This window comes from Trichechus manatus, unplaced genomic scaffold (assembly GCF_000243295.1).
Source record: "Trichechus manatus latirostris isolate Lorelei unplaced genomic scaffold, TriManLat1.0 scaffold00142, whole genome shotgun sequence".
In the NCBI taxonomy this organism is placed as follows: domain Eukaryota; kingdom Metazoa; phylum Chordata; class Mammalia; order Sirenia; family Trichechidae; genus Trichechus; species Trichechus manatus.
This window is the reverse complement of record NW_004444078.1, coordinates 3,015,571-3,041,395: the sequence shown is the minus strand read 5'-3', so window position 1 is coordinate 3,041,395 and position 25,825 is coordinate 3,015,571. Positions and strand designations below refer to the sequence as shown.

Below are 25,825 nucleotides of genomic sequence, written 5' to 3'. Positions count from 1 at the left end.
TAATAAGAAGACCAGACTTAATGGTCTGACCTAGACTGGAGGTACTCTGGATAGCATGGCCCCTAGATTCTCTATCAGCCCAGAACTAAAACAATTTCCGAGGCCAACTCTTCAGACAGGGATTGGACTGGACTGTGGAACATAAAGTGATACTTGTGAGGAGTGTGCCTCTTAGCTCAAGTAGATAAAGAGCCCACAGGGGCAGCTTCTGTCCACAGGTGAGATGGGAAGGCAGAGAGGGTTAGGAGCTGGTTGAATGGACATGGGGAGTCAGGGGCGGAAAGGAGGAGTGTGCTGTTGCAGAATGGGGTGAGCAATTAGGGTCACGTAACAATGTATGTATAAAATTTTGTATGGGACACTAACTTGAAATGTAAACTTCATTTAAACTACAGCAATTAAAAAAAAAAAGTGAGGAATGTGCTTCTTAGTTCAATCAAATACATGAGACAGAATGGGCAGCTCCTGCCCAAAAGCAAGACGAGAAGGTAGGAAGGGGCGGGAAACGGACAGATGGACATAGGGAAACCAGGGTGGAAAGGGAGAGTGCTGTCACATTGTGAGGATTGCAACCAATGTCACAAAACAGTATGTGTATAAATTTTTGAATGAGAAACTAACTTGAGATGTAAACTTTTCACCTAAAGCACAATAAAATTTTAAAAAAATTTTTTTTTAAAAAGATGAGGTAAGTTGAACCACATTATTAGATATTATTTCAGATATAAATTTTTAGTGGAATAATTCAGGTCATCATATATGCTGTGTAGCCTTGTATGACCTATAGGTTGTATTTTAAAGTGCAAAATAAACATTATCCCCAGATGGTTTTAATATAGCAGATTTCTTAAGCTACTTGCATTCTGATGAGCCCATGTTTCTCTGCAGTAGTAGAAATGAGATTAGTCTTATTCAAATCACATAGAAGAGATCATACTTAGCAGGTCAGTCTTGTTACAAATAGGGGGTCAGAATTGCTTACAGAACTGAGCCTTTCTTGAATTCCCAAGAAGTTCATGGTGGTGCTGTGGTTAAGCTCTTGGCTGCTAACCAGAAGGTGGGCAGTTCAAACCTACCAGCTGCTCTCTGGGAGAAAGATGTGGCAATCTGCTTCTGTAAAGATTACAGCCTTGGAAACCCTTTGCGAATGGTTCTGTTCTGTCCTGTAGGATGGCTTTGAGTCAGAATCAACTTGACAGCAATGGGTTGAGTTTCCAGAGTTGGAGGAGGACTGGCCTTAGTGACTGAATTACATAGATTTGAAGATCTGTGTAGTTCTTTCCAAATCTAACTATGCTTTCATCTTATCTGCCAACAGGTACAACTGTTACTGCCTTAAGATTATTCAAGAACCTACCTGTAAGAAAGCAGTTTTACTCAACTGCTAAAAAATGTAAAGAGGAAATTAAAAAAGTCCAAGATCTCCTCATAAGCTATGGTATTCTTAAACCCTACTTAAGGATTATTTTTATACATAACAAGGTGAGCATTATTGTACTTTTATAAGATTTGTTTTTATATGTGATACAGTAAAGAGACAGTATGTTTTATCTAAATCATTTAGATATGTAAAGTGTCTTTCAAAAATTTGGTTCGCATTTGTTTACTTTTATCTTTATTATATAAGTAAAGTCTTTAATTTGTCATCTAAAATTTATATAGATCTGATTCAACCTTTTATTTCTTAATTTCTGAGATCAGTGATTCTCCCAACAGACTGTTTCATCCAAGAAATGTTTGAATGCTTCCTTTTGCCAGGTGCTGTGATACATTCTGAAAATATGAAGATCAACAAGACTTGTTCTTTTCTTTGAAGTTCACAATTTTGTGACATTTCTTTTATCTTTTAAACTGTTTCTTCCTTGAAAGAGTTTTTTGTTTCTTTTTTAAAAGAAACTTTCTTATTTCTTTCTATTTTTCAAGGCAAGGCTGATATGGAAGGGAATTCATCTTATTGCTCGATGAATCTTGGGGGTGCTAAAGGATTATTTATTGTTAATGGATTGAATTGTATCCCCCAAAAATGTATGTCAACTTGGCTAGGCCAGGATTCCCAGTATTGTGTGATTGTCCACCATTTTGTCATGTGATGTGATTTTCCTTTGTGTTGTAAGTCCTACTTGTAGGATGTTACTGAGTCAGGATTAGAGGCAGTTATGTTAATGAGGCAGGAGTCAGTCTACAACATTAGGTTGTATCTTGAGTCAGCCTCTTTTGAGATGTAAAAGAGAGAAGCAAGCAGAGAGATAGGGAGACCTCATACCACCAAGAAAGCAGCACTGGGAGCAGAGCATGTCGTTTGGACTCAGGGTTCCTGCGCTGAGAAGCTCCTAGAGCAGGGGAAGATTGATGACAAGGATGATCCCCCAGAACCAACAGAGAGAGAAAGCCTTTCCCTAGAAATGGCACCCTGAATTTGGACTTCTAAGCTCCTAGAGTGTGAGAGAATAAATTTCTGTTAAAGCCACCCATTGTGGTATTTCTGTTACAGCAGCACTAGATAACTAAAATTTTCTGATTATTCTGTTCTTGGTAAAATTCTACTTTGGTTCCTTAACATATTTAATGACAGAAGAGTAGGAACACACAGTGGAGGCAGGGAAGCCTGGTGGGGAGTAGGCAGTTAACATTTATTGAGGGTCTGCACAAGGCCAGGGCCTATGCTAGGCATATTAACCTCCTGTAATCCTCACAACAAAACCAGATGAAGTAAACATTATATCAGTTTTGTCATCCAGACTGAACTCAATGAAGTTTAATACTTTGCTTAGTGTTGCACAGCTAGTAAATTGTTGAGATAGGGTTTGAAACATAGCATGCCTATAGAGTACAGATTCTTTACACACTATACTGTGTTGTCTTCCCATTTCAATGCTGCGTTTATGTAGTTCTTTTCCAGGTTTCACCACATTTTCATAATTTTCTTTGGTCCTCACGATAACTGTATGACTTTGTGAGGTAGACAGCATTATCTCTGTTTATATAGGGAACTTGAACTTAGAGGAATTGTTTTCTATTATACAGTAAGTAATAGTGCTGAAGCCGGAAACCAGATCTTAAACTTTTTTTAGTCTTGTTTTCTCTCTATGTCTTCTTACTTGTTATCAAGAATATTACTTATTAAACCAAGCCATAGTGGAATATTCATCATCAAAATCTTTGGTCATCTTAAAAAGGAAAGAAAAAAAATAAGAATAGCCAGCCACCTGTTCCAGCTGGCATAGGGCTCAACCAAATGATACCTTGATATCCCTTCCAGCTCTACCATGGTGTGATTCCTCAGGATGTTGTTGGACAGAGGCTCAGCCTGCTTATATAAATAACCCTATGACCTCTTGATCCAAAAGACATTTAGTAATGAAAAGTAAAATGTCCCCAAGGTAAGAAAATATCAAGAACAGAAGAAACATAATGATCAGGAAGGGAAAAATAGAAGAAACAGTAATATGAAGAGAAATAGGAATTACCTATTTGTAAAAGAAAAGAGTACAGTCATCCTTCGGTATCCACTGGGTATTGGTTCCAGGACCCCTGCATATACCAAAATCCATGGATGCTCAAGTCCCTTATATAAAATGGCGTAGTATTTGCATATAACCTACACACATCCTCCTGTATAGTTTAAATCATCTCTAGATTACTTATAATACCTAACACAATGTAAACGCTGTGTAAATAGTTATTTCATCACAATTGAAGACTTGCCCTGAAGGGTAGCCTTTCTCTTCTCTGAGTTTCTTGAGCTCTTCTGGGAATGCTGATGCTGCTTGGGCATCAGCCAATGCCAATTCCCCTGTGATCTTGAAGTTCTTGAGGCTGTAGCGCTTTATAGAGCTAGCCAGCTATCCCTTACTAGCCTTGAACTCTCTCCTCTTGCTGTCCTCAACCCCCTCACACTTAGCCTTTGAAGGATTGTTTTGACCATTTCCATTCTTCTTAGGAGCCATTTTTTCACAGAAACCAAGGGTGCACACAGCATGAATAGTGAATGAACAAGATGCTCGAGGCAAACAATGCTTAAACAGTACTGGAGAGAGACTGAGGATCTGTGAAATGGTGGGAGGCTACAGCAGGGTATGCCTACGCATCACTTCGTTTGCGTGGATTCACTGTAGTGCTCAGCATGCAACAAATTCACGTTTTGGTTTTCGGAACTTTTTTTTTTCCTCAAATGTTTTCAGTCCATGGTTGGTTGAATCTGTGGATGAGGAACCTGTCCATACAGAGGGTGGACTGTACAACTAAAGAGAAATTTAGAGTAAGAAAAGATATAATAGAAGAAGAAAGGATTATTGCCTCATGTAATGGAAATGAGTATTTTAGAAGTATTTGATATAAGAGTTCTCATTTATTCACATGAAGTTAAATATGTATCTTCTAAGCATTTGTCGCTATGAGTCGGAATTGACCCTGTGGCACACAACAACACCAGCAACAAGCATTTGATAAGTTTATATCATTTTCCCGACCAATTAGAAGATTATCAATCTAGGCATTTTCTTTTGAAAATGGAAAGCAGTATTTTATAATATACAGCATTTTATTATTTTTGGAGGACACCCTGCCTGAACTTACACTGAGTAAACACAGATCCCTCTTTGGCCTCCAGTAATTTCAGGTGCAGCTCAAACCATGAAGACTATGCTGAGAGTGTTACACTGTGAGAGTAATACAAGATTATCAAAAGTCTTAAATAGTAAAATTAAATACCAGCTATTATTACATAAGAAAGTCATGGAATGTATTCCAAAAAGCTTTTGGGAAAGCTTCAAGCTTTTTTCTGTTTGTACAGATGAGTATTCATTTTTGCATTTCTTGATAGTACTATTGCACCTGAAAAATATTAAAATATGTAATTAAAGCTCCCACATACCATTGGCATGCTACCATAAATCTCTTTGAATGTTGAGTCGTACTCTGCTGTTAGCCTTTTTTCTTTTAAACATACTTAAGTTCGTCATTCTTTATGTGCTTTTCTCAAGCATTTTTTTGTCTTTGCTTAAAATTTAAACATGACACCAATACTGGTGTCTTTTCTTTCTTTGAATTTTTTTTTTTCTGCATTAGAAACAAACAATCATGTTGCACATAATATGAGAAGCACTCCTGCTATTTTGACAACTTGGATTAGATAGTGTTTCTTCTTTTTATGAAGGTTTAACCTGCCAAGACATTCTTTGAATACTGATAATGTTGATGTTCTTGCCAGTATGGTTATGTTAGAAAGAGGTATTTTTCTTCTTTCATCACCATGTTCCTTGAAAGCATATTGAATAATGACACAGCCAAAGGGAAATAATTTACAAGTGGATTCAGTGAGTTTATTTGAAGTAGGTATTATCTGAAGAATTGCTAGAGCCATTCTTTGGAGGACCATTGCAGTTTTCAGCTTTGGTTGTATTAACTGAACCCCTATGAGATCCTGCTGTGTATATTTTCATTCTATAAAGTAGATTCCCAGAACTGGAAGTCTTTCTCCATATCATATCTGAAACCAATTTAGTATTCTTAGCTATTTCATATGAACAGGAATAATGTCATAGGTCACTATTTCAAAATATAATGATAAATGTGTGATTTGAAACCTCTACACTTTATAATTGTTGATTTTTGTGATTATCTTGTGATGTTTAAAATAGTCTTAAATTGAATTTTATCTTGGTGATTAGAGGCCCACTGGTATTACAAAAGCTGAATTGGATATCATTGATAGAAGAGAGTTCTTGACAGTTACAAAAGAAGAAGCAGTTTAATGAATGATTTCCCTCCTACTCCTATCCCCATATCACATGAATGTTAAGGTTTATGAAGATCAGTTTATTATTTTTGAGGTCTAGAAGAATAATGACACAGCTCTAAAAGGTTGAATATTTCTAATTTCAGTCAGTCAGAAGAGGCAGTGAATGCCTTAGCTCCAGAAACCCAGAAGACTGATCATGGAGATTTGGTAGTGAGTGTGCAGTTCCCTCTTAGTTTTCAGGGTCTCTAGGAGGGTGTTTCTTTTGGTGGTAGTTGAAGATGTGAGTGGAAAACCAAGAATGAGAAAGAAGGGACCCTTTGATTGCATTACAAACTGAACATAAATAAGCGATAGCTTATAACCCTAAATGCCCTACATCCGTAATGTCCTGTTCGTTCATTTTATTCTTCTTGACATCTCCTAGCCTTTATTCATACATTTTTGAATGGTCCAGCTTTGTTTCACCTGTGCTATAGGGAAATCAAGGAAAAGATCTTTTACCCACAATTGAACCAGTCATCTCCCCTTCATCCCTAATCCCAGGCAGAGTGGCAGAGGCAGTGTAATCAAAGAGCAATTCCAATTCAGGACTTGGGCTCAAGTGTCCCTTCCTTATGAAGAAATTATTCTTCTAGTGTCAACCTTGAAAGTTTGGGGTTTTGTTTTGTTTTTAGTTAACAAAGGTAGAAGTCCTTGCAGATATATTTTAAGGTTGGTTTGGGGCTGATTTTCAATCATAGTTTTTTTCCTGTTGCTACTTGTAAATTTAAGGAGTCCTGGTGGTACAATGGTTAAGCACTTGACTGCTAATCGAAAGGTCTATGGTTCCAACCCATCAGCAGCTCCGTGGGAGAAAAGATTTGGCAATCTGTTCCTGTAAAGATCACAGCCTAGGAAATCCTATGGGGCAGTTCTACTCTGTCTTAAAACATCACTATGAGTCAGAATTGACTCGATGACACGCAGCAACGACAAACTTGTAAATAAATGACAACTGAATTTGTTTTTAACCACCACGCATCTGTCAGTTTGTTGTATTGTGGTGGCTTGCGTATTGTGTGTTGCTGGAAACTGTGCCACCAGTATTTCAAATACTGACAGGGTCACCCATGGTAGGCAGGTTTCAGCGGAGCTTCCAGACTAAGACAGACTAGGAAGAAGGACCCTGGTAGTCTACTTCTGAAAAAATTGGCCAGTGAAAACCTTATGAATTGCAGCAGAACACTGTCTGATGGTAGAGGGTCAGCAAAAAAGAGGAAGACCCTTGACAAGATGGATTGACACAGTGGCTGCAACAATGGGCTCAAACATGGCAACAATTGTGAGGATGGTGCAGGACTGGGTAGTGTTTCGTTCTGTTTTACATGGGGTTGCTATGAGTCAGAACCTTCTCAACGGCGCCCAACAACAACAAATTTTTTAAATAGTTCTTATATTGTCTTCTTTATTAATTTCTTTTACTTTTCACCTGAGTTCTGTGAAATAGTATATAGAAAAGAGGAAAGACATATGGAAGTCAGCTTTTTAGTGTAGCTGATTTCTAATTTTGATGTTTAGTCACACTGCTAGAGGAGTCACTAAAGTCTTCCTCTATCCCCCAGCAAGACTTAGTTATTCCTCAGCAGTTCCTGTAGGTTTTTCTACATATTTCTATTATGTCATTTTTGCTTTGTTGGCAATTTTTTGCATTCTGTCTCCCCTACTCACAGCCTTTTGTGGGATGGAAGGTTGTATCTTACTTATCTATATTCCCTTTAATACTCGATCAGTGCATAACCCATTGTGTGAATTAGGTAAATGAAGTAGGTAATGCTAAAATCAAATACATAAATGTGTAAAGCATGAATTTAGACACTGGACTCTCTTGAATCTTCCTCTTAAATTTTATTCATACAATGAATCCTTTTTGGGAGGACTCGTTTTTTTAGATTCCCTAGTGACGTACTAGATTTTTCCAGCTTTCACCAATCCCCATCCCCTGAAATGTGCCAGCGTGTGCTCTGGAACTCATGGTCAGTCATAAGTAAAATCTGTTATGTCCATAACCTTTTCTTTGATCGCTTCTATTACCTTCTTGCTCTAGCGGAAACCTACACTCTTTCAAGTGGTAGGTATTTTCTCTTTCCTATTCCTCATATCACAGTTCCTCATTGCTACTTCCAGACCATTCCACCTCTGCCTGCTCACAAAATCCCACTCAGTGGAAGAGATAGTTGGGGTAGCTTCATTTAGAATGAGTTATGCAGTGGTAAGAACAAGGCTAGAGAAGAAAAGTCTCATGAAAAACAAAGTATAATAGATAAGGTATTTTATTCAGTGAAAATAAAGAGGAAAGCTAAAAACAAATATTGTTATGAAGCAATAGATGGATTGGCAAATAACGTTTTTTTAAATTGAAGTAAAATTTATAAAACAAAATTAACCATTTTAAAGCATACAATTCAGTGACATTATTATGTTTGCAGTGTTGTGCAATGGTCACCTCTATTTAATTCCAAAACATTTTCATTGCCTCAAAAGAAAACCCTATACCCATTAAGCAGATAGTCCCCATTGCCCCTTCTGTCCATCTCCTGGAAACCACCAATTTGCTTTCTCTATGGATTTACCTCTTCTGGTTATTTCATATAAATGAATATGTGGCCTTTTGTGTCTGGCTGCTTTCACTTAGCATGATGTTTTCAAGGTTTATCCACGTTGTAGCATGTGTCAGTATTTTGTTCCTTTCTAGGGCTCATTAGTATTCCGTAGTGTATGTATATCATATTTTGTCCATTCATCTATTCTTGGACATTTGGGTTGTTTCTGCCTTTTGGCTGTTGTGAGTAGTGTTGCTATTTGTGCACAAGGATTTGTTGGAGTACCTGTTTTCAGTTCTGTTGGATATGTACTTAGGAGTGGAATTGCTGGGTAATACGGTACTTCTATGTTTAAGGAACCACCAAACTGCTTTCTATAGCAGCTGCACCACTTTACATTCCCACCAACAATATACGCAGGTTCCAGTTTCTCCACATCTTCTGCCAAAACTTATTTTTATTTTTTGGATTATAGCCATCCTAAAACTCGTTGCTGTTGAGTCAGTTCTACCTCATGGCAACCCTATAGGACAGAGTAGAACTGCCCCATAGGATTTCCGAGGAGCAGCTGGTGCATTTGAACTGCTGACCTTTTGGTTAGCAGCTGTAGCTCTTAACCACTGCACCACCAGGGCTCCTAGTAGGTGTGAAGTGGTATCTCATTGTGGTTTTGATTTGCATTCTCCTAATGACTAATGATTTTGAGCATCTTTTCATGTGCTGCTTGGTCATTTGTGTATCTTCTTTGGAAACATGTCTATTCAAGTCCTTTGCCCATTTTTTAATTGTGTTTATCTTTTTATTGGTGAAGTTGTAAGAAGAGTTCTTTATATATTCTAGATAGTAGACCTTTATCAGTTATATAAAAAATACAGATACTTTCTTCTATTTTGTAGGCTGTCTTTTCACTTGCTTAATAATGTTATATGGTGCACAAAAGTTTTTAATTTTGATCTAGTCCAGTTTATCTATTTTTTCTTTTGTTGCTCATGGTTTTATTGTTATAGCTAAGAATCCATTGCCAAATCCCCTATCACGAAGATTTACCTCTGTGTTTTCTTCTAACAGTTTTATAGTTTTCGCTCTTCTATTTAGGTTGTTGATTCATTTTGAGTTAATTTTTGTATGTGTGATCAGATAGGGTCCAACTCCATTATTTTGAACGTGAAGATCCAGTTGTCCCAGCACTGTTTGTAGAAGGGACTATTCTTTCCCCCATTGAATGATTTTGGCACCCTTGTTGAAAACCAGTTGACCATACATGTATGGGTTTCTTTCTGGACTCTCAGTTCTGTTCCATTGTTTATCATTATGCCAGTACTACACTGTTTTGACTGTAGCTTTGTAGTAAGTTTTGAAATCGGGAATCCAACTTTGTTCTTCTTTTTCAACGTTGGATTATTCGGTGCCGCTTATAATTCCATGTCAAATACGTATTTAAAGTAGGAGATGAGGCTGGAGAGGTTGCTTGGGTCCAGATTCTAAAGGACCTTATGTACCATACATGAGAATGTGTATTTCCTTTTGCCAAGTGGCTGAAAGGGAGCCAAATAGGGAGTTTCAATGGGAGACTAACAAAATAAAGGAGTTCTTTTGGCATTTAGAGGATGGACCAAATTATGTTTAGTCTTTGTGTGACCGAGAAAGCTAATTCAGTTGTCCAGGCAGTTGCACAGGCTGTGGAGAAGAGGATCTGGACAAGAAAAAAAATTTTTATGTAGCTAAGACAGGCTTTGGTTACCATTTGGAAATAATCTTAAGTCTTGTTTTTAAAGACACAAAGTTAGGAGTACCTATACTCTCCCTTTAAAAGTTACACAAAGAAGAATTTTATATTTTTAATTTTATCATTTAGGTTTTTTACTAAATCTTGCTTATACATGGTTCAAAAACTGGGAAGTATGAAAAGGTAGAGTGAAAAAATTTGTTTCTCACTGCTGCTGATTTCTTTGTACCCTTCAGGGAAACAAATTATGCATGTTTTATTTCCCCAAAAAAGAATATAAAATAAAACAAGAAACACTTAAGCAGAGTTAAAAAGAAAAGAGATTTTAAATTCGGAAATGTGCTAAATAAATTCTTCCAAGAAAGAATCCTTTTTGAAAGTTTGAGGCTACTTACAAGAATCAAATAATGTTAATGTTTTATTAATGTGATGTTGTTCTTTAACAGAAGTATTGATATTATGATGGAATAATGCAAAATTTTACACTTAATTCAAAACATTTAACAGTGTCTAAGTGGTAAGTTGCTATAGCTAACATTGTTGTCATATTGCCAATGCTGAATAACTGCCTTTTGCTTATTTTGTGCTTGCACCCGTGTTCTCTTTCTGTACCAGAGTCAGTACAAAGAGATATTCAGGAGTAGGTAGCAGTAGATATGGATCTAACTATATTAATTCTGTAAGACCCTGGAAGTAGTTATAACTTCTGATTTTCAAGAAATACAAATGTGAACTTCTTAGTATATCAGTGCATATAGTTTGCATGAAAATTTGGTTGCACTGTAGGCCAATAATGTATACTCTTTATTTCATATTCTAGAAGTACTCACCTTTGCTTAGACAGTCTTAGCATTGCAGTTTTTAGTTAATTGTGCATCATCTGTTTGCCACTTGTTTTTTCCCATTTGCTACAAATTGCATTTACAATTGAGGTTTACTAATTAAATAGTGAGTATTCACATTTAACTTAATTTGCTTCAAATTGTATATGTCAGTGAAGGTAGGAACTATTTGACTAACTAACTTCAGTCAAACCTAAGATGGTGTGCATGTAATGATATATTTTTGATTGAGGTGTTTTTGCACTGTCATCATAGTGAGTAGAGTCAGATTCTTACTTGGCACATTCAGATGCTCCAACTTTGTGTGACCTAGATAGAAAACATACGAGGGTATGTATGTGTATTTTTAGCACACACTCAGCTTTCAGCCTAAGGATAAAATATGTGAAAAACTTCAGGAAGTGAAAAGAAAACCTCTATCTTTGAAAAGAATATAGGATTGAGGAAATGGTGGGAAAAACAAAGTAAAAACTATTTACTGTAGAAAATGTAATATTTTAAAGTTTAGTTTCTTCTAGATGCTTCAATTTTTAATTATCATATTTTATTGTTTGGTTGTTTACTAATGGATTATTTTTTGAAAATGAATCTAAATTGCCTAAGAGTGAAGATTTAATTTGTTGGCAGACCTCTTTATCATTTGTTGCTAGCTCAACTGTAACTAGTTTAGAAAGTGCTCCTAAATTAGCCTCGCTGACCTGATGCAATAATTGACTAGTGTGAAATAATACTCCCAAATTTCTATTAGTATTCACTTTTTTTTAAAGTTCATATTTAATAATTCTCGTATGTTACAGCTTTTCCAGACCTGTTTCCTAAAGTGATCTTTTTACAGTTCTGTATACTAGCCTTTCAGCAGGTCAGGCAGTGAAATAGCATCCTTGCATTAATCAGCACCTAAGATTTATATCTGTATCTGAGGCATCACTCTAATATAAACTAAAATAAACAGTGTGATGTTTACATTAGTGATGTCACAGGCTTTATAGTTATATTCAGTGCAGGAATCTTAAAACATTACTTTTCTTGAAATATTTTCTTGACTTGTTTATTTTATGTATATATTCCAGTGTCAAAGAGCTGGCATAGTCTTAAAGAGATAAACTTTGAAAAAGTTTTTACTTCTTAACCCTTAACTTGTTACAAGTAATTTGTGCTGTGGAAAGTATGAAGCAGAGAGCTTTTTATTCCCATGCAGTTGCAGGTTATTCAGACTATCAGACTCTCATAATTTCTGTTATTTTCAATATTCCCCCTTAAATCATCAGCTACTAACTGGCTTAAAACAAAAGCTGTTATAGCAGAAACTCTCATTTTCTCTTTTAGAGGCTTGAACAAATACACACACATACACAAACACACACAAGGAAAGCTGCCAGTTAGACAGTTCTTTAAAAGGTTAAATATAGAGTTGTCATATAACCCCGCAGTTCTACTCCTAGATATATACTCAAGAGAAATGAAAATATACATCCACACAAAAAATTGTACACAAATGTTCATAGCAGCATCATTCATAGTAGCAAAAAAGTAGAAACAACTCAAATGTCCATCAGCCCATGAAAGGGTAAATCAAATGTATCATCCATACAATGCAATTTTTTCAGTCATAAGAAGGAATGCCGTACTGATACATGCTATAACATGGATACACTTTTAAAACATTATGCTAAGTGAAAGAAGCCAGTTACAAAGACCGTATATTATATGATTCCATTTATATGAAACACCCAAAATAGATGAATTTATGGAAACAGTAAATTCATAAAGAGAAAGCAGATTAGTGATTGCCTAGGGTTGGGGGAGGGGGAGGGTTTACCTGTGTTTCATTGACTATGCAAAGGCATTCGACTGTGTGGATTATAACAAATTACGGAATGAGAATGAGAATTCCAGAACACATAATTGTGCTTATGAGGGCCTCTCCGTAGACCAAGAGGCAGTTGTTCGGACAGAACAAGGGGATACTTCATGGTTTAAAATCAGGAAAGGTGTGCATCAGGGTTGTATCCTTTCATCATACTTATTCAGTCTGTATGCTGAGCAAATAATCCAAAAGCTGGACTGTATGAAAAAGAATGAGGCTTCGGGATTAGTGGAAGGCTTATTAACAACCTGCATTATGCAGATGATACAACCTTGCTTGCTGAAAGTGAAGAGGACTTGAAGCACTTACTGATAAAGATCAAAGACTACAGCCTTCAGTATGAACTACACCTCAACATAAAGAAAACAAAAATCCTCACAACGGGACCAGTAAGTGACAGCATGATAAAGAGAGAAAAGATTGAAGTTGTCTAGGATTTCATTGTACCTGGATCCACAATCCATGCCCATGGAAGCAGCAGTCAAGAAATCAAACAACAAATTGCATTGAAAAATCTGCTGCAAAAGACCTCTTTAAAGAGTTAAACAGCAAAAATCTCACTTAAAGGATTAAAGTGTGCCGGACCCAAGCCGTGGTGTTTTCAGTCACCTCATATGCATGCAAAAGCTGGACAGTGAATAAGGAAGACTGAAGAAGAATTAACGCCTTTGAATTATGGTGTTGGTGAAGAATATTGAATATACCATGGACTGCCAAAAGAATGAACAAATCTGCCTTGTAGGATGTGCAGTCAGAATGCTTATTAGAGGCAAGGATGGCGAGACTGCGTCTCACATATTTTGGACATGTTATCAGGAGGGACCAGTCCCTGGAGAAGGACATCACGATTGCTAAAGTAGATGGTCAGCGAAAGAGAGGAGGACCCTCAACGAGGTGGATTAACACAGTGGCTGCAACAGTGGGCTCAAGCATAACAATTGTGAGAATGGTGCAGAACTGGGCATTGTTCCGTTATGTTGTACATAGGGGCGCTGTGAGTCGGAACCAACTCGACAGCACCCAACAACAACAACAACAGGGTTAGGGAGAGGGTCTTTAGAGTGATGAAGTTGTCTAAAAATTCGATTGGGCGGTGGTTACACAGCTTTGTAAGTATACTAAAAATCATTGAATTGTATACTTTAAGTGGGTGGATTTATGGTATGGGGATTTTTATATCTCAGTATAATGTGAAAGAGACAAGGAAAGGAAGAAAAGTAAAAGGAGAGAGAGAGGCAAAGATTGCTTTAGATTTCCTAAAATAAAGTAGTGGACGAAGACTATAATTTCAACAGATATAGTAGAGTGACAACCTGCAGTCTTAATCTTTAAAACGAAAGAGCTAGTTTTCAGCTCCGCTGAGGATACTTTTCCATAGGAAAATGTATCCGCTTGTTCACGCCTTCAACAAGTAAGTGTTTATTGAGCATTACTGGGTACCTGGCATTGTTCTCTGTGCCAGGAATTCTGCAGTGAAAAAACTGGACTCATCATCTTCCTTGCTGCCAAGGACTCTTCTTCTGGGTTTCCTAAATTAATGAGTGATACTAACACCGTTGCAGTTTTCCAAGTCAGAGATGTGAGTTATTTGTGATTCTTCTCTTCTTTGTCTCTACACGCGGTCACCAAGTCACATCAAGTCTGTTTCTTATCCTTTAATCTATTCCCATCTTCTCTTTCCCCCTTACCAGTGTGCTGATTCTATTCTCTGGTCCCGCAATACTTGGCTAAAGTACCAAAGTTTGTAAATGGTTCACCATAAAAAATTAGAGAAATAATTCCTGTAAATGTTACTTTCACTACTATCCCTTAAGATGCCATCTTAGTTATCTAGTGCCACTGTAACAGAAATACCAAAAGTGAGTGTCTTTAAAGAACAGAAATTTATTTTATCATGCTTCTGGAGGCTAAAAGTTCAAGTCAAGGTCTTGATTATTGGTAGCTGTGGAGTGTTCTCTGATTTCTTAGAGCTCCTTGGCTTGTGGCACATCCTGAGGTGGCATCTGTCTTCCCCTATGTGTGTCTGCCTCTGTGCCTAATGTGCCAATTTCATTGGTTGTCAAGGTGATCTAAAAATGCAGCCATACACAATGTAGGATAGGAAGCAGAATCTTATTGCTCAATTATACCAGATTGGTTCACTGAAAACTACTTTTTTGATGTGGGTACTGTCTTTCTAGAGTCTTCTGAGCAACATAAAGATGGTCTACCTGAAGTGGGCTTTTAGTACTGTCTGGTAATTCTATATCTTTTGTTAGCATCCCACAAGGGCTATTTCAGTCTTTCTCCACAGTTCTTAAATCTCTAAACCACTGTCTTTTCCACTCTCAGCAAATGACCTCTCTTTCTTCATTATACTTACAAAAAATGGAAGAGAAGGAAGAGGAACTTTCTCAACCTCCAGCCACTGAATGTACAGACCTACCTGCATCTGAACCTTACTGCCTCCTGTTCAAGTCTGTCGTATTAAGACTCCCCTTTGACCCATACCTGCCTCCAGTTACTATGCTATCTCTGCTTGTACTTTACACCACACCTTCTCAAAGAGAGCTGTCTAGCTTTACTTTTTAATGTCCTTCTATAGTCACAATTCAAATCACTGAAATCTGCCTTTGTTTACTCTGCTTCTTCTAAAACTACCTCACCCGCCTGGTTCCAGTGGTCACATCTCTGTTCTTAGCTTGATCTCTCAATGTTAGACACATATGACGACTTCTTTCTTGTAATACTTTCTTATCCTGTTCACCACACTCCCCTGCTGTTCTTTCTGCCTCTAGTGACTCCTTTTCCGTCTCCTCTTCTTCCTTGCCTGCCCCTTGAATGTTGATGATCCTTAATGTCTTCTCCTTTGTCCTTTACACATTTTTTTCTGGACCTAAGAGTGCTAAGTTAATTATTTGTTGAATGAATGAATTGGTTGTATCTGCATTGATGATTTCTTAAGGGATCTGACTATATTTGGGGCTTGTTAACTGAAGAAATTGCAGTATGTCAAACCTGATCATGATTTTCTTAAAGTACACTACTATATACATGCAGTGAAAAGAATCCAAGCTCATATTTACCTTTTATATCTGTAAAGTTAAGTTAGCTTTCTGTGAGTTCTCTGTATATAAAAGGGAATTACAAAGGTAATTTTAAAGAACATTTTTTCTTAACTTTTATACCTGTTTGACTAGTATTTACATAAATCCTATAGCATAGCTGCCCATCCTCAAAAAAAAAAAATTTTTTACTTGGAGTAAAAATTTAATGTAAATGTACTCTGAAGAGGGGGCTTGGGTTTAGGGGAGAGGAGAGAATATTTAATGAAACTATATTCCAGGCAGCGGCCTGAGTGCTTGCCTCCATAGATCTTGATCTTCCAACAACTCTAGGAGAGAAATAATCTTAGTCGCTTTGTAGAGAGGAGAAAACTGAGACTCGGGGAAGTTAAGTAAATTGTGCATTGCAACATATACAACTACTAAAATTCAGAACCAGGATTTGTTCTGTCAGACTGTATAGCTCATGATACTTTTCTAAATGATATTGAAATTATACACTGGGGATGAATGCTAAATAAATATAAAAAGTAGAGTTTCTCTAAGTTTTCTTACAAGTTGTCTGTGTCATTTTATCCCTAGGCAGTTATTTGGCAGAAAAGCAGAGTATCAGATCACAAGATGGCTCTTATGTCAATTCTGGGAACTGCCATTATGGGCAATATGGAATATTTTCAGCACCACTCTGAAGAGTCTCAGGTATGCAACAAAAATGTTTTTTAATAATTATAATTTTTAATGAAACTGTTAATATTATTTCCGTTTTAGGGGTTTGGGGTAGTAAGACGTTTTTTCTTTTAACATTTTCGTCAAATATGTGTACAAAGTAAAAAAATACATATAGCGCTTCTTTTCTAGACCCTCCTTCCCATTTTACCTTTTTTAAGTATTGTGCTTACATTGATTTTTTAAAATTGATTTTTAATTTAGAATCTCATCTGTTTACTTTCCACTATGAAAGGAAGAGAATTGAGTTTGCGTACCCTCTTCCTACCTTTTTTATCCTAAATATAACTTCCTTTTCTTGATCTGTCAGCTTTAGACAGTACTTCTTTACTTGCTTTAGAAATGGATGAGATTATTAACACCCTTCCTCTTCCCTTTATTTGCTCTTTCCTCTTTCAGTCTTTCCAGTTCTACTTTTATGTTGTCAGTCTGTATTGGTTTCCTAGAGCTGCTGTAGCAAATTACCACAAACTAGGTAGCTTAAAACAACTGAAATTTATTCTCTCACAGTGCTGGAAGCTAGAAATCCAAACAAGGTGTCAACAGAGCCATGCTTCCCCTGAAAGCTCTAGAGAAGAATCCTTAGCGTCATCCTAGCTTCTGGTGGTTGATGACAGTGCTTGGCATTCCTTGGCTTATAGTTGCACCACTCCAGTTTCTGCCTCCATCTTCACAAGGCTGTCTTCCCTCTGTGTGTCTTCTTTGTGTCTCTGTGTCCAAATCTCGCTCTCCTTCCTCTGACTTTATCTTGCAAGCCTCCTATTAAATGCTTTTTTTTATTTTGCAAGTTTCGTGTTTAACTTCTAAGCAGTTTTTTAAAAATTTTTATTGCCTTTTCATAACTTCTCATTGTTTTATGAATACAAGGTCTTGAATCTTTGAAGATACTGAATTTTTGTTTTTATTTTATTGTTCTTTGAATTGTCTCTGTTTCTTAGGAGGTCAGTTATTTTATTTATTAGATTTTTTTTTCTTGTTTTATCAGATCTTTTTTCTCTAAGCCTCTCATCTTCTTGATGTCTCTCCCATGAATAGAAAGTCTGTTTGGGTTTATGGCTGGACTTGGTAACTGTCAGGCTGTACTTGAGAGTAGATGTTCCTGGTCCAGAGGCAAGGAAGTCACAAATGCCATGTGGGGTGGGGGTTACTCTGTACCCTGGCATCCACACTTCTTATCCTAGTTCTTCTGAGGAAGTTCATTGTACCCTTTTCCTCTTCTTCATTTCCTCCCATCCTTTCTTTCTCTCATTGTTCCTTCTAGTACAACTTCAGATTAATCGCAATTTTGGTTTGTGACACATTGTCCTTATTCAGTTTCTTTATAGAAGAGTTTTTTGTTGTTATTTTGTTATTGTTGTCTTCTGACTTTTATCCTGAAGCCTCTCTGGAGTTCTGGACAGTTAGTTTTTCTTTTCTACTCTTCTCTCTTTCATAACTTGTTGAAATCTTTCTTCTGCTTCTGGTTCCCCTTCTAATCTCTCTGCAGTATTGAGTTCTTTGATTATTGATTATCATTTATTAGAGTTTTGGATGGTAGCTTGGTGCTCAATTAATGCTTAGTCTTAGAGTTCTCTCTGCCTGAGGAGCAAGTCAAGCCATCCTTGATGGCCAGCCTCAGTGCCTGGAAAATGGCCATGATCTCACATGGGTCTTTTTGTTCATAGCTCCCTTAATATTTGTTTAATAGTTTTGACATACCCCATGCCACCTTAGACTGGTCGCTGTCTAAAACTTGGGATGATAAGGGTGTTGTCTAAATTCCAGCTGTGTTCTGGTCCCCTGTAGCTTTGTGGGACTTTGCCACCTGTACTGGTAACCTGAGCAGCTTACGACAGGAGATCCAGGCATAATGTATGTGGAAGCATGCTCTAGAGATTCCAGCTATCAAAGTTTGGTCGGAAGACTTTGCAGCACCAGGAAGCTTGTTAGAGATGAAGAAGTAAAGCCCCGTCTCAGACCTACTCGATCAGAATCTGCCTTTAAACAAGATCCCAAGCACTGATCTAGACCTTAGTCAGCTATGGTTCCATGTGTGGATGGTACTGTCGCATGAATTAGTCCTACGTTTGGGAATTTTTTTACCTCTGATCTGTATTGAGATGTGTTGCCAGATTAATACTTGCCCATTGATTTTTTGTTTTCTCGAGATAGAATTGTGTAAGGACTACTGATAGTCTATAATAGATACCCATACTTTTGCTGCACCTTCATGTGGTTGTTCTTTGAGGGAGGAATAGGAGAATTTGGAAAGCTTGTGTTCATGAGTGGTTGCACTTCCACGGACTGCCAAAATGATAAACTTTTGAGTGTCACTCTGGTGAGAGTGATCATTTAACTGAATTCCTCTTCTGTTCCTGCACTATGTGTCTAAATAGGTAGTGTGTTTGTATTGCTGTCTATCACCAGCTGTCTATCACCACACCATATTTTCTGGGATTGTTTGGTTGAAGATGGAGAGTTGTCCTTTATCAGAGTTTTTTTGAGCCTCTTCCCATTCCTGGCCAAAAACAACCTTAAGTTGTTTGCTAACTGGTAGTGGTTGCCCCCTCTCATACCAGTTTTTTCTTCATTATGTACCTTCAGGTTCTGAAGCTTGGCCACTGAGGCCCCTTCTCTGGACTAGGATGACAGGTACATAGGCCATTGGGAACCTTGGGTATGGAGAATCTTTATATACCTTTTCCCAAATATTAAAAGTCCCTTTTACAAGAGACTAAACGGGCAACTTCTGTCCGGAGGTGAGATGGGAAGGCAGAGAGGGATAGGAGATGGTTGAATGGACATGGGGAATCAGGGGTGGAAAGGCAGAGTGTGCTGTCACAGTATGGGTAGAGCAATTAGAGTCACATAACAATGTATGTATAAATTTTTGTATGGGAAAAAGAATTGCAGTCTGCATTCCAATGAGCAGCAGGGCATCAGGTCAGTGAGTCATCAGCACTGGCCAAACCCTCATTTACATCACTGTCCCACCCTGTGCTTTGCAAGTTAATTAGAAAAAAAGCCTTTCCTACCATTACTGAACATTTTGATCAGAGATTCTATAAAACAATCTCTGATCAAAAGGGGGAAAATGAGGAACATAATTCAAAATGGAATCCAGACTTTCTGGAGCCACTGTGGCTGGAAGAACCCCCAAAACTATTGCCCTGAGATAATCTTTAAACCTTAAACCAGACATATCCCCTGAAGTCTTCTTTAAACCAAACAACGTTAGCTTTTTAGTAAAGAATGTTTGCCTTGAATATTGTACTCCTTTGAAGTATCTACATGGGATCAAAGTGACAATAGCAGCTCAAAAGATCAGATAAAAAGCTTTGGGGACCGAGACTTTATGTCAATGAGGAATGAACAGTTTGGAAAAGGGGGGCGAGAATGGTTGTACTACTTAAAGAATATAATCAATATCACTGAATTGTACATGTTAAAAAAAAAAAAGTTAAAGGTCCCTTTCTTATCTACAGGGACCTCACGTGGGAAAGATCTCATAAATAATGGATGTTGGCCCCAGCTGCACCACTGCTGTGGCGGCTTTTGCTAGGAGCTTCCCAGTGTGATGTTGTTAGTGGGTTTTGGTGCTGTGATTGACTCTGGCTTCAGTGTTAGCTGAGCCAAGATTAGTGTGAGATTGGCAGCTCCCAGAGAGTTGTGCAAATGATGTTACTCTTTTTTCCAATAGTCCAGAGCCTGCCTTTGTCCCACCTGCTAACCCACCCTGTATTTTTTGCTTACTTTAATTTCTTATGTCACCTCTCTTCCCACTTAGATTACAGGTTGATTTTAATCGTAATATTAGATTAAGCCTTCAGCAGTTGGGGTACTAGATCATACAGTGAGATCACAAATAGCTCATTTAATGAGCACATTTGATTTGCTTTTCATTTGCATCACTAATGTAATTTTAGAAAACTAGAAGATCTAGATTCCTCCAGGGGTGTATGCATTTATTAGCTTTATTAGATGCCAAACAGCACATCCAGTCCCTGCTGAAAAAGGAGTTATTTGATGGCTCTAGATCCGGGGTTGGCAAACTTTTTCTGTAAGTGTCAGATAATAAGTATTTTAGGCTTTACAGGCTATTGGATCTCTGTCACAATTCTCAGCTCTGCTGTTGTAGCCTAAAAGGCAGTATGTAAATGAATGCGCATGGCTCTGTTGCAGTAAAATTTTACTAAGAAAAAACAGATGGTGGCTGGATTTGGTCTGTGAGCCATAGTTTCTTGACCCCAGCTCTAGATCAGTCGGGACCAACTAGTGGGCGATGAGATCAGTTTAATGAAATTGCAACCAGTATGTTTTTAAAAGTGGATTAGAATGGAAGGGAGGAGGAAAGAACACTATAAAACATATGGTAAGGGTAAATAATGTTTTCTGAAACTCTTTCAATTATTTATATACGTACATATGCACATACATATGTGTGTAATGAGCCACGATATAAAATTCTTACTGTGAGTTGCTATCAGAAAACTTGAAAATCACTGCTCTAGTTAACCTCCTGCTGGTCTCAAGCTTTCAAGCCTTCTTTACTTCCATGGTAGCCAAAGGTATAGGGAATCATAACTTGATTCTTACAGCAGGAATCTGAGAGACAGCTACAACATCCAAGGAAGGCAGGAAAAGGCATACATATATGTCACTCCCAACCAAGGAAGGAAATAACCAAATGTAATAGGATGACTTCTTTTGAGTTCTTGTAGCTGAAATGGATATACTTTAAATCTTTTAAGGAGGCTCTTTTAGAAGGTTCATGAAGTTTTCACTGTACAATTTTTTTTAGAAGTGGATTGCCACGTCCTTCTTGCTAGTCTTTCTTAGTCTGGAAGCTCCACTGAAACGTATCCACCATGGGTGACCCTGCTGGTATTTGAAATACCAGTGGCATAGCTTCCAGCATCACAGCAACATGCAAACCACCACAGTATGAAGAATTGACAGACACCTTTGAATTATGGTGTTGGCGAAGAATATTGATACCATGGACTGCCAGAAGAATGACCAAATCTATCTTGGAAGAAGTACAGCCAGAATGCTCCTTAGAAGCGAGGATGGCGAGACTTCATCTCACATACTTTGGACATGTTGTCAGGAGGGACCGGTCCCTGGAAAAGGACGTCATGCTTGGTAAAGTAGAGGGCAGTCAAAACGAGGAAGACCCTCAACTAAATGGATTGACACAGTGGCTGCAAGAATGGAGTCAAATATAGCCACGATTGTGAGGATGGTGCAGAACCAGGCACTGTTTCATTCTGTTGTACTTCGGGTCACTATGAGTCAAAACTGGCTTGACAGCACCTAACAATGACAACAACTTTTGTAAAGCCAGTAGCTAAGGGAGTACTAACCTGAATAATATATTTTTAAAGTTCTGATTACTGTAGTTTAAGAGGTTGTTGTTGCATCTTAGTCCTTGCCCTGCTCTTTAAAGCAAGTCTGAGTTGCTTGGATATTTCAAGTCGGAATATTTTGTTAAGAACCCAGTTCTAGTTTGTTGATTTGCTTAACTGAAACCATGATTAAGAGAGATAGGAGAGGTCATTTAGACATTTCTGTTTCAATTGAAGTGAAATCATTGGTGGCTCTGAGAGATGGCTCAAGGGTATTAAAGTCCCTTTTAATCTCCATTAGCACCACACAAGTCATCTCAAATAAATATATAATTATAGTAAAAACTTCAGTTACTACAAAGGTAGTTTCAAGGCAAGACAAATTTCCACCCAGGATCCTCGTACGTAGAAATTATAGAGCTACCCCTGAATGAAGTACTTGGACCAGCACAGCAATAGCTTTGGCCCAGAATATTTCCATTAATTAAGAATGTAAGTTGGAGGTTTAAAGATGATCAGAAATAATGCCACTTGGCTTTGTGGTAGTGATTCCCATGACCTATGGGGATAGAATCTGGGAAAAGCCTTTTGCTTCTCTGAAGAGTTTTGTTGCAAAGCTGAAACTGAAAGAAATTGACTAAAGGGTACTACCAGGAAGAACCTGATAGCTTAAAAATGGTTTGGTATAAAACACCACATCTGTTTCAAACATGAATGGACAAGATAAATAACATTTTCAATTCTGTAGGTGATTGTATGTGGCCCTTCTTAGTTGGTGAAATGATTTGTCTAATTGATTCTGATAATGATTCTCTCATATTAACTAGTTATGGGATATCTCTCAATGGACAACAAAGACAAACAAGTAACATTCAAGGTGATAGGTAATTCAGTCTTCCCAAGACTGAACAATAACAAACCTGCCATATTCTTAGTAATCAAAGACTGCATGCCTGCCAAATTGCTTAACATGTGCCAACCACCCCTGTGCTAACATATTAAACGTCGTTTGTGATGGGGAAGGGAATTGGAGTTGTTTTCCATGAACAAGAAGTTCCTATCACATGTGGGTTATAAGGGTGTGAAGCAAAGTGAAAATTCCTACTCCTCCTCCCAACCCACTTTTTAGGAGAACCCTTTAATGTGTTTACTTTCAGTCCTCTTTTCTGTGAATAAGTTGGCAAAAGGCGTTCCGGACAAAGGAAACAGTATGTGGATGAGCAAGGAAGTAACAAAGAGTTGGGGTGGAGGATATATGAGTACACATGTGCACTCGTATAAGAGGAACATAAAGTACATGGAGTGGGGGGAAGAAAGATCCATGTGCTAAGTGATGAGACTGGGAACGTAATTCTGAGCCAAATGAGTCATTTGATGGTAAGTCAGGAACATCACATAGAGGGAGTGGGAAGACTAAATTTTGTTTATTTTTATAGGAAAAAAAAATTGAAGAATAGAACAGTATAGTGCACCACTGTTTGATTCTATAGGCAGTCCCCGGATTACGAACATCTGACTTACATACAACCCGTGATTACGAAGGAACCCCTGTAAAGCCTATTATATTTAAAATTTGAGGTACATACAATGGTTCATAATAACAAACAGGTGCTACTTTGCAACATGTATCAAAATATTATTATTATTACTGTACTATTATGTTGAAGATGTTTTAGTGTATCTGGATGTGTTTCTTTAATGTTTTTTATGCATAGAAGGTTACACTATGCACTAAGACAAACATTTGACTGACGTTAGATACAAACCATACGTAACTGTTCCAACTTAACCTACAAATTCGACTTAAAGACAAATTTAGGAACAGAACTTGTCCGTAATCCAGGGACTGCCTGTATTTGTATGACATTCTGGAAAAGGTAAAACTATAGGGACAAAATAGGTCAGTGGCTGCCTGGGGGCTCAGGGAGGGATTGATAAAGGGGCACAGGAGAATTTTGAGGAGTGATGGAACTCTTCTATATCTTGATTGTGATCATGGTTACAGAATTACTTGCATTAGTCAAAACTCACAACTGTCCACTAAAAAGGAGAATCTTACTGTCTATAAATTTTACATTAATTAAAAACCCAAAAGATTGGTGATTCAAATTCACCCAGCATTGCCATGCAAGAAAAGCCTGGTGATCTATAAGATTAACCCAATCCAATTACTGTGGAGTCCAATTCATGGCTACCCCATGTGCTTCTGTACTTCGTAGGGTTTTCAATGGCTGGGATTTTTGGAAGTAAAATTGCCAGGCCTTTTTTCCTTGGCACATCTGGATGGAGTCAAACCTCCAACCTTTCTGTTAGCAGCCCAGCATTTAACCATTTGTACGATCCAGGAACTCTTTCCAAAAGATTACAGCCATTGAAAGCCCTATGGAGCACAATTCTACCCTGAAACACGTGGGGTTGCTATGAGTTGGAATCTACTCGACAGAAATGTGTAATGCCTCTATGACTGAGAGAGAGCGCCCCAGCAAGAACACACTCCCCTCCAGCTCTTCCTCCCTCCTTGACAGAGAACTGAGATCCAGTCTTGTAGTAGGAGGCTTAGCAGTGTTGGTTGTGGCTCAGTAAATGGCAGACAGGTTTGCTGTGGTCCCATAAAGGCAGAACTTGCTGGAAATCCACACTCTAGAGTGCTGGGGAAAGCTGTTCATGGGATGTCTCACCAGATGCACTCTGCTATAAAACCACCCAAGGAGTACTGCGGGCAAGCTGCTGGCCACTAGGTTCTCGTGGCCATCAGACACTGCGGAAGGTGGGTGCTGGAGGAGCTTCATGCATGTGCTGCAGGAGTCTAGTGCTAGGGAAGCTGCCTACACTGTAGGAACCTGGTGCTAGAAGAGTGGTCCACACTCTAGGATCTGGGTGCTACAAAGACTTCTGTACGTAGCAGAAGCAAGAAGCTGGAGAAGTCGTCTGCACTGCCGAGTGAGCACTGGAACAAGGAAGCAAAAGCCTTTCTTTTCTAAAGTCTCTCCAGCTCCTCATTCTAACACCACATCAAATGGAAAAGAACAAAATTATAAAAGACTCAGGTCCTTTTTTTTAAATTAAACTTTAGATGAAGGTTTACAGAACATACTAGCTTCGCATTAAACAGTTAGTACATATATTGTTTTATGACATTGGCTAACAACCCCATGACACGTCAGTATTCTCCCTTATCGACTTTGGGTTCCCTATTACCAGCTTCCCTGTTCCGTCCTTCTTTCTAATCCTTGTCCCTGGGCTGATGTGCCTCTTTAGTCTCATTTTGCCCTATGGTTCTGTCTAATCTTTGGCTAAGAGGTGAACCTCCAGAGTGACTTCATTAATGGGCTAAAAGGGTGTCTGGGTGCCATACTCTCAGGGTTTCTCCAGTCTCAGGCCAATGAGTTAGAATTTTGTTCTACAGTTTTCTCTTGCTCTGTCTGGGACCCTCTATTGTGTTCTCTGTCAGAGCAGTCAGTGGTGGTAGCCGGGCACAATCTAGTTGTACTGAACTCAGTCTGGTGGAGGCCATAGTAGTCTTTCCCTTGTGTCATTAGTGTTCTTCATTTTCCCTTGGTCTGGAGTATCTTAGATAGCTGCTCACAGGCTTTTCAGACCCCAGACACTACTCACCTAAGTAGAATGTAGAACATTTTCTTTATAAACTATGTTATGCCAGTTGAGCCAGATGTTCCCTGAGACCATGGTCTCCACATCCTTCAGCCCAGCAATTCAGTCCCTAAGGGAGTTTGAGTTTGTCCATGGAGCTTCTATGACCATACCCTGAACAAGTTCTGCTGGCTTCCCCAGTATTGTATACTGTCTTACCCTTCACCATAGTCACCACTTAATCTGTTCTCTATTTAATGTTTTTCCACCCCTCCCCTCCCCTCCTTCATAACCATCAAAGATTGTTTCTTTTTGTGTGTAAACCTTTTCATGAGTTTTCATAGTAGTGGTCTCATACAACATTTGTCCTTTTGTGATTGACT

The 25,825-nt window shown here is 38.1% G+C and overlaps 1 protein-coding gene across 4 annotated transcripts in view; it reads left to right on the top strand.

Moving 5' to 3' along the window:
• The window catches only part of PMS1 (PMS1 homolog 1, mismatch repair system component), a 103,892-nt gene that overhangs the window by 41,823 nt on the left and 36,244 nt on the right, over positions 1-25,825 (top strand). For all 4 annotated transcript variants that reach the window (XM_004385584.2, XM_023739886.1, XM_023739887.1 and 1 more), the window contains 2 exons: positions 1,319-1,482; positions 16,381-16,497. In XM_004385584.2, coding sequence (XP_004385641.1) covers positions 1,319-1,482; positions 16,381-16,497 — 281 coding nt within the window. The remainder of the gene's footprint in view (positions 1-1,318; positions 1,483-16,380; positions 16,498-25,825) is intronic.